We start from the raw sequence: 10,893 nt of genomic DNA on the forward strand, positions 1-10,893 counted from the left end.
TAATTCATAAAAACCCTAAATTTCGATTTGATGCATGTCGTTTATCTATTGTTGTCTGTTTTTGAAGCATGTTTTATATGTCTATTTTGTAGATGGCTTCTGAAGTTACTGATGGAGGTGGAAATCAAAGTGGTCCTCGAGATTCTGAGCAGCAAAGTACTACATGTGATTTGTCAGATGATGAAGATGATGTGATGTATGAAGGAGCTGATGTAATTTTCCATAAGCAGGTTAGGGAAAGGAGCAGTGTAGAAGGTTTTAGTGAGCTAGATATATATTTGGCAGAAAAATCAGAGTTGAAAGTGGCTAATCCTTTGGGGTTACCTTATGACGTTCTGCATTGGTGGAAGTGTAATAGCTCCAAATTCCCAATATTATCAGAAGTTGCTAAAGATGTCTTAGCACTACAAGTCTCATCAGTTGCCTCAGAATCTGCCTTTAGTACTACTGGCAGAATCTTAGATCCTTATAGGAGTTCTTTAACGCTTTACATGATAGAGGTGCTGCTGTGTACACAACAATGGTTGCGGTGTAAATTTAAATCTCAAGCACAAGTTGAAAACTTAGTGCAAATGTTAGAAGAAGTTGTGTTTTTCGAGACGCTTGGTAAGTATCAAAGTATCCTTCTTATTTGTTATTACTACTTGACTACTTGTAATGTATTGCAAACTAACAATTGATGTTTTTTTTGTATAGATTCAAGGAACAGTGTTGCTTCTTCTCAGCCTACTTCTTCTCAGCCTCCGTTATCAACCGATCTTGACATGGATGGAAAGGTAATATTATTGGCTCATTTGAATGTTTTCTAAATGCTATGACTTATGATTGTTTTGTTTGTCATTTGTGAATGCAGTAGCAAAGATTCATGGAACTAGCTGCATCAATGAGCCAATGACTCCTATAAGTGTCTTTCTTTATGCTCTATTTTGCTTCCATCTTTGAATCAGACTTTTAGCGTGGAAGTTTCTCTTTTGTTGATTCAGACTTTTAATGTGGACTTTTATTGCCTATACTTTAAACTGGTTTGTAATGATTTTTGTTGTGACATTTGGTGTCAAACTGGTTTGTAACAAGTGTCAGGTTGTTTTGCATGGGTCAAATGGTCTAGTTCGGTTTGAATTAACCGAAATAGAATTTAATCGGTTTAATTTCGGAATAGATTTCAAACTTAATAACCAAACCGAAATAACCGATAACCGAACCGACCGAACCGAAGTTTTAATCGGGTAGTTTCGGAAGGTTTTTAAATCGCCGAACAACCCGAGAAACCGAATAAACCGAACCGAAAAACCCGAAAAAACCGGACGCCCAGGCCTACAAGAGAGGATAAATGAGTAAGTACTTTGTGAGTTCAAATAAAAGGATGGCCTAATCAAATATAATATCATCAATCACTCTCGCTAACTTGATTGAAGTTGAGACAATTTAGCTTCATGGTACCTTAGGCATAGGACTCAAGTTGGGAACCATTTTTCTCTACCTGCATTACTGCACAATCTTTCATGTCATGTTTTGTAATCTTATGATTTTCATTTTTGTTTCCCCTGAAATTCACAGAACCCATTTGACATCAAACGTCAAATCAACGAGAGAAAAGCATTAAATATGAATGATTGTTTCTCATAAATCGAGTTTTAAGAAATCGTGTCACGTGGAGACCAAACTATAAAAACTTGACTAGGAATGACGTTTGGGAAAGTAGTTCTTGAACAAGAAAAAATTATATATGTTCACCACAAATTTAGAATATTTGTTTTTGTTTCTTTCTTTTTGTTTTACATGTCGGTACGCATTTATGAAGATAACTATGATGTACGAATGTGAACTTTGCAAAATCATTTTAATGTGTGCTAAATTATAAGAAAAATAATGATTTACATGTTGAATGGATATTGCTTTTTTTTTTTTTTAATGTGAATAACAAATATATAAACCGTTTATGTTATATTAAATAATACTCTCTCCGTTTCAGTTTAGTTGTCATTTTAGGATTTAAATTTTGTTTTATAATAGTTGTCGTTTTAGGTTTTCAATGCAAATGTTTGGTAAAAATTCCAGTTTTATCCCTACTGTTTTAATGTTTTAACCAATGAAATTTTTTATAAAATATATTAATAAAGGGTAAAACAGAAAATTAAATGATTTTCTTAATTTGTGTGAAAAAACCTTAAACGACAACTAAAACGAAACGGAAAGAGTATTATATTAAAAAAACAAAATCTTCTCCAATTTCTAGATGATTAAAATATTTATAACCCAACATAACTCTAATGAATGATAATAATTAAATATTTAACTTAACCAAGTGAAGCATATTTGTTTTAACACCATAGATATATAGTATATAACTATATATATACACTTTGAACAAATGCAAATGCATGTCATAATATTACTGCCAACTCACACATAGACAAAAACCCATGAAAACGACGCGAGGTTTGGACAAATTGTAGTGTCTTGGACTTGGATTCTTGGTTATCTTATACATACTATTAGTATTATTATTAGTACACTACAATATAGTGAATATAGATTTTGTAGTTGTAAAATAAACCAAGAGTGGGTTAATTAAAGTATTTGCATTTTGATTATTAAGAAAAGGTGTTGTTTTTTTTTTTTTTGGGCAAAGAAAAAGAAAAGGTGTTTCTGAAAATTTGTTGGTTTTTATATATAGATTCATTTTTTCCTGGTGGAAGGTAAATATGATCGCCAGCTCCTAGTGGGATTTAACGAATCTATTTCTTTTCCATGCAAAAGGCCAAAGTTTCAAAAAAAGAAGAAGCCAAAGTTCCATATAATAAGGGAGCAAAATAAGTTTCTGACCCCCAAAATATATATAGAGAAAGCAATAATACTCTACAATCTATATACACTACTTTATATTATAAAAAAAAAGATTACTCTACATACAATTAAATCTTTTAACATTTTCGTTTTGTGGCACTGTAATCTCGACTTTAAGATAAGAGATCTAAGTTTTCTAAAGGAATATTACAAATAATTTTTTGAAGAATTTTTTTTTTATCCTTTAAAAAATCTTTTTGAAGATTTTACTAATATCTTCGTGTTTCCACACATCGAGAAGACAAAGATGCTGCAGATTGAGTGGGCAACAAAATCAATAAAGAAAAAAATGATCTAGAGCCTAGTTCTTTTTTTCATATAATCTTTTCCATCGAAGTTCTCACATTCTCAAAACATATTAACCCCAAATTTTGATTACATGCAAAAACATACTGTATTTATATACTGAGGAGGAACTAATAAAGATTTAGGTTTAGCTATGCATGACCAACCATGGATGTTGGGTTCCGTTTCTACCAAGCAATCAGTCATCAATGTGTTTTCATCAGAACTCAACATTATAAACACGATCTATGCAAGTATATGTGAAATAAACTAAGACTGAAAAAAGGAAAAAATGTAACAAATATACATGTATATTTTAAACTAAAACTTAAAAACCATAGACAAAATACATGACAGGGTGGCAGCTAGCAAAAGAACAGTAATCTAATTTCCTGCTTTACCCTTTTTTAATTTTTGAAATACACAAAATAAGATTTGCTTTACTGACTATTCTTGTCGATTACAAGAATATGGGCAAAATTATTAATATATTTTTCTTACATTTTTTTAATTTAAAATTTATTACTTTTTTAACGGTCTCCCCACACACAAGCTTTATCGACAAGCATGCTATATGAATTTCACTTTAGACTACCAATGAATCTGGTATCTATATATTGTTTCTGACATATAAAAAATAGTTTTTTTTTTAATAAAGGTTATGCTTTTGGTGAAGTGGGTTCTTATTGATGTTGAAATGTTTATACTTTAACCCAAATTGAAAAGAAAAAGGATAAAGATTTGGTTTTTTGATTCTTCCAATCTCACTCTCTCTTACTCTCTTTCTCTCTCTCCATCAAATACCAAATTATTTGGAAGCTGAGTACATCTTGTTTTCTGCTCATTCCTTTCTCTCTGTTTCAACAATGGAGAGTACTATTGTTATGATGATGATGATAACAAGATCTTTATTTTGCTTCTTGGGATTTCTATGCCTTCTCAGCTCTTCTGTTGACGGATTGCTTTCTCCTAAAGGAATTAACTTTGAAGGTATATTCATTATAAAGTTTCACTCTTTGGAATTTTTTTTTTTTTTTTTTACATTGTCACTTTTGTAGATGAAGTGTTTGATATTTGGTATCTGTAGAATTTTTGTTGATGGGAATTCAAATAAAGGATTTCAATTTGTGCAAAATGGGACTGTTATGTATATTTTGTATATATTTATCTCTTCTTGATCCAAACTAATGTGTGAGTTTTTTTTATATTTTCTTCAGTGCAAGCTTTGATGGACATAAAAGCTTCATTACATGATCCTCATGGTGTTCTTGATAATTGGGATAGAGATGCTGTTGATCCTTGTAGTTGGACAATGGTCACTTGTTCTTCAGAAAACTTTGTCATTGGCTTGTAAGTTTCACATTTACATTGATACACTCATATATTATACTGATGTACACGTGAAGATAAAAAAAATGCTTTCATATAATTACAGGGGCACACCTAGTCAGAATTTATCTGGTACATTATCTCCAAGCATTACCAACTTAACAAATCTTCGGATTGTGTAAGTACTTACTGTTTTTTACTTAAAACCATTATAAAGTTTTCCACTTTGATTACACTGTGTTTTGTGTTTGTGTGTATGTTCTTGATGATTTTTTATTCTCTCTTACAGGCTGCTGCAGAACAACAACATAACAGGAAAAATTCCTACTGAGATTGGTCGGCTTACGAGGCTTGAGACTCTTGATCTCTCTGATAACTTCTTCCGCGGTGAAATTCCTTTTTCAGTAGGCTATCTACGAAGCCTGCAATACCTGTAAGATTGATAAAATTTGTTATGGATCTCTTAGTTTTTGTTGGTTTTTTTAAGGAATGTGTGATCTTGATATGTCATTTTTGTGTATCATCAGGAGGCTAAACAACAATTCTCTCACTGGAGTTTTTCCTCTGTCACTATCTAATATGACTCAACTTGCATTTCTGTAAGCTTCTTAATCTTCAGTCTACATTAACCAATAAGCAATTCATATGTAGAGACATGTAATGTTGAGATTTGATCTGTTTTTTTTTTGTTTCCAGTGATTTATCATACAACAATCTTAGTGGTCCTGTCCCAAGATTTGCTGCAAAGACCTTTAGGTGATTGATTTTTTCTCAATGTCTCACTCTTTCACTCTCTCTTTATCTTTATGATAACCTTTCATTGTTTACCTTCTGATTACAGCATCGTTGGGAACCCGCTGATATGTCCAACGGGTACCGAACCAGACTGCAATGGAACAACATTGATACCTATGTCTATGAACTTGAATCAAACTGGAGGTAAATAACTAACTACTTTTAAAAACTTTAATATTGGTATTAATAATACCTAACTAACAGCTCTTTTCTTTTTTAAGCTCCTTTATACACCGGTGGATCGAGGAATCACAAAATGGCAATCGCTGTTGGATCCAGCGTTGGGACTATATCATTGATCTTCATTGCTGTTGGTTTGTTTCTGTGGTGGAGACAAAGACATAACCAAAACACATTCTTTGATGTTAAAGGTTTGATCTTACTCAGTTTCTTACTTTCATTGAACCTTCTTAAAAGTTTTTTGTTTGAAAGAAAATTCTTTTATACAACAGATGGGAATCATCATGAGGAAGTTTCACTTGGAAACCTGAGGAGATTCGGTTTCAGGGAGCTTCAGATCGCGACGAATAACTTCAGCAGTAAGAACTTATTGGGGAAAGGTGGCTATGGAAATGTATACAAAGGAGTACTTGGAGACAGTACCGTGGTTGCAGTGAAAAGGCTTAAAGATGGAGGAGCATTAGGAGGAGAGATTCAGTTTCAGACAGAAGTCGAAATGATCAGTTTAGCTGTTCATCGAAACCTCTTAAGACTCTATGGTTTCTGCATCACGCAAACTGAGAAGCTTCTGGTTTATCCTTACATGTCTAATGGAAGTGTTGCGTCTCGAATGAAGGCAAAACCGGTTCTTGACTGGAGCATAAGGAAGAGGATAGCCATAGGAGCTGCAAGAGGGCTTGTGTATCTGCATGAGCAATGTGATCCGAAGATTATCCACCGCGATGTCAAAGCAGCGAATATACTTCTTGATGACTACTGTGAAGCTGTGGTTGGAGATTTCGGTTTAGCTAAACTCTTGAATCATCAAGATTCTCATGTCACAACTGCGGTTAGAGGCACGGTTGGTCACATTGCTCCAGAGTATCTCTCAACTGGTCAATCCTCTGAGAAAACCGATGTTTTTGGGTTTGGGATTCTTCTTCTTGAGCTTGTAACCGGACAAAGAGCTCTTGAGTTTGGTAAAGCGGCTAACCAGAAAGGCGCGATGCTTGATTGGGTGAAAAAGATTCATCAAGAGAAGAAACTTGAGCTACTTGTGGATAAAGAGCTGTTGAAGAAGAAGAGCTATGATGAGATTGAGTTAGACGAAATGGTAAGAGTAGCTTTGTTGTGCACACAGTATCTGCCAGGACATAGACCAAAAATGTCTGAAGTTGTTCGAATGCTCGAAGGAGATGGACTTGCAGAGAAATGGGAAGATTCACAAAGATCAGATAGTGTTTCAAAATGTAGCAACAGGATAAATGAATTGATGTCATCTTCAGACAGATACTCTGATCTTACTGATGACTCTAGCTTACTTGTGCAAGCAATGGAGCTCTCTGGTCCTAGATGAACTCTATACATGAATGTGAAGAAGAAGATGTTTCTGTTTCTTGAATCTCTTAGGGATTCTTGTTTTTTGTGTGATAGAGAGTTTTTTTGTTTTTGGGGGGTTGGGGGAATATATATGTTGTGCCTTTGTAACTGTATAGGCTTGCTATATAAGAAGTTCTTTACTGTACTGTACTTAGGGTTAGTTCAAAGTTTTTATATAAGAAAAACTTTGGATACACAGTGTAGGGTCTGGATTATGTTTGGAATTTGGGAATGATTTAAGTTTGAGAATGCATACTAGTTTCCTTGTTTGTTTGCACACTGATAAGTTTGATCTAAACTCTATCCTTTAACTACTTCTTTATTGATCAACAATGGTGACAGAGACGCAGCTCTGAATCTAACAAACTCGCAGGCTTGTTGCTACACTCACAGAACAATGCATAATTAATCGTATACATCATTACTCCAATGACTCTTTATACTCCTCGATGATTCCAAGTCTTTGCTCTCATCCAATCTCTTCTTCTGTTCCTGCCAGCTCATGCGCCACGTCAGCGGTGATCTTATAATATATGCTTATCACACACACCTACTACTAGTGATGGGGAAAGGTAAAGTGAAAAAACAAAGCTGTCTCAGAAAGACAACACGTAGTTCACATGTTGCTCGCTTCTAGTAACTAGTTGTCAAAACTAAAACGGAACTTATAAACGACGGACATGAATGTACTTTTTTAGTAAAACGGCATGCAGTCCTTCTCTCCGTGAGAGAAACGACGTGTTCCGTATTGAAGGAAACACACGTGGACGTTGTCCGTCCATTAGAAAACGGCATGAATCTACATTCGTCATCACGGAGCTTTGTTCACATTAGATTAGATTCAAAGTCAGAGTTACACGGTTGCACCCACAAATGGAAACGTTCACACAATAGATTCATCAAAGTCAGAATCACATATAGAGGTTTCTTAACATTAATATATGTATAAGTCAAGAATTACACCACACTTTATACGTTTATATGAAAGATAAAGACAGCTAAATCGAATCATATCTGCATATATCATGTCGGTGTCACCTTAATCATTAAGTATTATTCATCAAAAAATTAGTAAAAATTTGTGGCTATTAATAGAAGAGATTTGGATAGGACAAAAAAGTATCCAAAATTGCATAAACAATAGCTTCTTCTTTCTTCCAAAGAGAAACAAAAACATCAATGGAAATGGTGACAAGTTTTGTATATCCACCACCTCCATCGATCTTGCTCAATTGTATGAGCGTCGTTGGTTTAGCCGCTCTGGCCAAGATCGGTTGGTCTGAAGTCACAGGAAATCATCTCAAATACTCCAAATTCGGCGTATCATCATCACCACAACCACAAAAGCAGCGATTCGGCAGCATCTCAAGCCGAAATGGAATGCTTTGGCTATACACACCAGCGTTTCTAGCCGCTGCGGCTTCTTTCTTCGTCTTACCTTGTGATGATCTCAGGTTTCTTCTTCTCAAATCCGCACTTGCCCTCCATTTCTTCAAGAGGGTCTTCGAGGTAAACAAACCCTTGGCTCCCTCTCTCTCTGACGCATTTTGTCGAACACTTTATGTTCATTCATAAGTAAATAAACACACTTGACTTATTCATGTAAGCTTGTGAGGTACTAATTTCTTGGGTTTCGATTAGGAGTTGTTATAATCATCTAAGAAGTACCCTTTAATTGCTATAGCAGTAGCTTCATCTCTCTGACGCATTTCATCGAACAGGTTCTGTTCATTCATAAATACAGTGGTGGGATGGCTGTAGACTCGGCTTTCGTCATAAGTAGCAGCTATTTCTCATCCACGGCATTCATGTTATACAGTCAAGATCTCACCTTGGGACTGACCGAGCCGAGTTTCGATATGAAATTCGCCGGGATTCTCATGTTTGTGGTGGGTATTGTTGGGAATCTGTATCACCATATATTGCTAGCTAAGTTAAGGAAAGAAGATGGGAAGAAAGAGTACAAGATACCAAAAGGAGGTCTCTTTGATATAATCATATGCCCTCACTATCTATTTGAGATTCTTGTGTTTTGGAGCTTCTTTATGATCTCTCAGACCATTTATTCATTTTCTTTCGCTATGGGAACAATGTTGTATCTCATCGGTCGGAGTTACGCTACACGAAGTTGGTATCTTTCCAAGTTTGATGACTTCCCCAAGCATATCAAGGCTCTTGTTCCCTTTGTATTCTAGAGAATAATACAAAAAAGGGACTAATTAATGTTCTTTGTTTTTGTTTAAAGATTTATTACCAATGTGTTTTTGTTGCTGTTTCTAGTGTCTGAATAAAACGAAAAGTTTGATTATTGGTGTGTTAGATGATTTTGAAATGTTGAAAAAAAAAAAAAAAAGATGATTTTGAGACATAACAAAATACTCTAATTGCAGAAAATTAAAATTTCTCTCTCAGTCACGATTAAATTATCCCAGGATTCCAGTAACCTCCACATTTTTTTTTTTGGTGAGCCACGGGGAGACAATGTCTCCCCGCTAATTTATTCAGAACAAAAATAAAAAAAATTACAAACGGACCGATCTCGGAAACGAAGTTCCTCGACTATCCTCCAACAAAATAGTCTCCACAACACTCGGAGCTAACTCAAACATATGAAAGCCAAGCGGCAACGTAAAAGCATAGTTTGCTAACCCGTCAGCAAGACGGTTAGCCTCCCTATAAACATGCGAAATCCGGACTATCCAGTCCCTTGTAAGAAAGCCATGGCACAAACGTACCAGGAACGACAGGGGGTGCGAATCACTAATCCCTGATTTTAAAAAACCCACCACCAACTCCGAGTCTACTTCCAACTCTAGTCTCGTGATCCTCCTCTCCCACGCGATATATAGCCCATAATACACTCCCCAAAGCTCCGCTAGCGGAGCAGAGCAAATACCAATATTAATGGCAAAACCGCCACGCCAACGCCCCATACCATCCCTTAAAACTCCTCCCGCCGCGGCCAAGCCTGGATTTCCACGAGAAGCGCCGTCTGAATTCAGCTTCACCCATTCGCCCAGCGGCGGCTGCCAAGCTATTCTTCTCTCAACTCTACCCCCAACATTCTTCTCAACCCTATGAATCTCATTGGCCTGATACACTTCCTTGGCCCAATCCTTCACAAATTTCACTCTATCTCTACACTTTCCGGTCTCGCCAAACACATAGCCACATCTCCACTTCCATCCCCACCAAACTCCAACCGCAAATGTCGTAGACCACTCACAGTCACCCGTTCCTTCCCCCACCCGCAGGTTTCCGTGTAACCAAGTGAGGAGAGGAGCGTTGAAAAACTCTTGTTTCCTCCGTTCTGGTACAAGGCGGCTCCATATTCCCGAAATAGACGGGCAGTCTCTCAAGACATGAATAATCGTCTCTTCACCACCTTTGCATACTTGACAAACATTGGTATCCCCGATATGCCGCCTAAATCTTTCAACATTAGTCATGATAGCTTGATGACTAACTAGCCACAAAAATGTCTTCACCCTCTCCGGTACTTTAATCTTCCATATCCTGTTATAAAAGGTAGTCATATCCGGTTTGGGAGACTCATCTCTCGTGATCATGGTGTACGCCGATTTGACTGTGAACTTTCCATCTGCAGCTTCTCCCCAAGCAATACGATCCTTGGATCCTGTCACGTTATCAACAACTATCGCGGCCAGTTCCAATCTTGTCCTTGGCGTGACATAAGGCACAATCACATTCAAACACCAGCCCGTCCCTTCCTGCCACAAGTCCTTCACCCGCCACTGTAAAACCTCATTAGGTAACTCCGTAATAACTCTCTCCACCAACGGTGCATTCAACAGCCACTTGTCGGTCCAAAATCGTATATCCCGACCATTACCAAGCACCCACCTACTTCCTTTCAACCCCACTTCCCGTAGACCTGCTGCGATGCTTCTCCAGGTCGACGACCCAGGTCTCTTAGCTGCCAGCCAGCCTTGATCTTGTACGCTCCCAACCTTGTATTTTTTTCTCAAAACATGGGCCCAAAGGCTTTCTGTTTCATTCATGAGTCTCCAGCCCACTTTTGAAACTAAGGCCATATTCATATCTTTAGCCTTTCTTAAACCCAAACCTCCTTCTCCT

The 10,893-nt window shown here is 36.6% G+C and overlaps 2 protein-coding genes across 2 annotated transcripts; both read left to right on the forward strand.

Moving 5' to 3' along the window:
- The first annotated feature begins 3,673 nt into the window (after positions 1 to 3,673).
- LOC9309819 (protein NSP-INTERACTING KINASE 1) lies at positions 3,674 to 7,072 on the forward strand. The gene is made up of 9 exons (XM_002871651.2): positions 3,674 to 4,122; positions 4,350 to 4,482; positions 4,568 to 4,639; positions 4,751 to 4,894; positions 4,989 to 5,060; positions 5,158 to 5,217; positions 5,303 to 5,400; positions 5,478 to 5,627; positions 5,709 to 7,072. Exons 1-9 carry the CDS (start codon positions 3,999 to 4,001, stop codon positions 6,770 to 6,772), a joined length of 1,917 nt encoding a protein of 638 aa, XP_002871697.1. The 5' UTR covers positions 3,674 to 3,998; the 3' UTR covers positions 6,773 to 7,072.
- An 833-nt stretch (positions 7,073 to 7,905) lies between these two features.
- On the forward strand, positions 7,906 to 9,103 carry LOC9307767 (steroid 5-alpha-reductase DET2). The gene is made up of 2 exons (XM_021020942.1): positions 7,906 to 8,304; positions 8,517 to 9,103. Exons 1-2 carry the CDS (start codon positions 7,975 to 7,977, stop codon positions 8,988 to 8,990), a joined length of 804 nt encoding a protein of 267 aa, XP_020876601.1. The 5' UTR covers positions 7,906 to 7,974; the 3' UTR covers positions 8,991 to 9,103.
- The last annotated feature ends 1,790 nt before the right edge of the window (positions 9,104 to 10,893 follow it).

This window comes from Arabidopsis lyrata (assembly GCF_000004255.2).
Source record: "Arabidopsis lyrata subsp. lyrata unplaced genomic scaffold ARALYscaffold_6, whole genome shotgun sequence".
NCBI classification, from domain to species: Eukaryota; Viridiplantae; Streptophyta; class Magnoliopsida; order Brassicales; family Brassicaceae; genus Arabidopsis; species Arabidopsis lyrata.

What these genes read in the sequence shown, in the direction of transcription:
- LOC9309819 (XM_002871651.2), top strand. Translation starts at nt 3,999, where the DNA reads ATGGAGAGTACTATTGTTATGATGATGATGATAACAAGATCTTTATTT. An exon ending in GAAAACTTTGTCATTGGCTT is followed by an intron (nt 4,483 to 4,567) that starts GTAAGTTTCACA and finishes ATATAATTACAG; the next exon opens with GGGCACACCTAGTCAGAATT. An exon ending in TTTGCTGCAAAGACCTTTAG is followed by an intron (nt 5,218 to 5,302) that starts GTGATTGATTTT and finishes TTCTGATTACAG; the next exon opens with CATCGTTGGGAACCCGCTGA.
- LOC9307767 (XM_021020942.1), top strand. Translation starts at nt 7,975, where the DNA reads ATGGAAATGGTGACAAGTTTTGTATATCCACCACCTCCATCGATCTTG. An exon ending in TCTTCAAGAGGGTCTTCGAG is followed by an intron (nt 8,305 to 8,516) that starts GTAAACAAACCC and finishes TTCATCGAACAG; the next exon opens with GTTCTGTTCATTCATAAATA.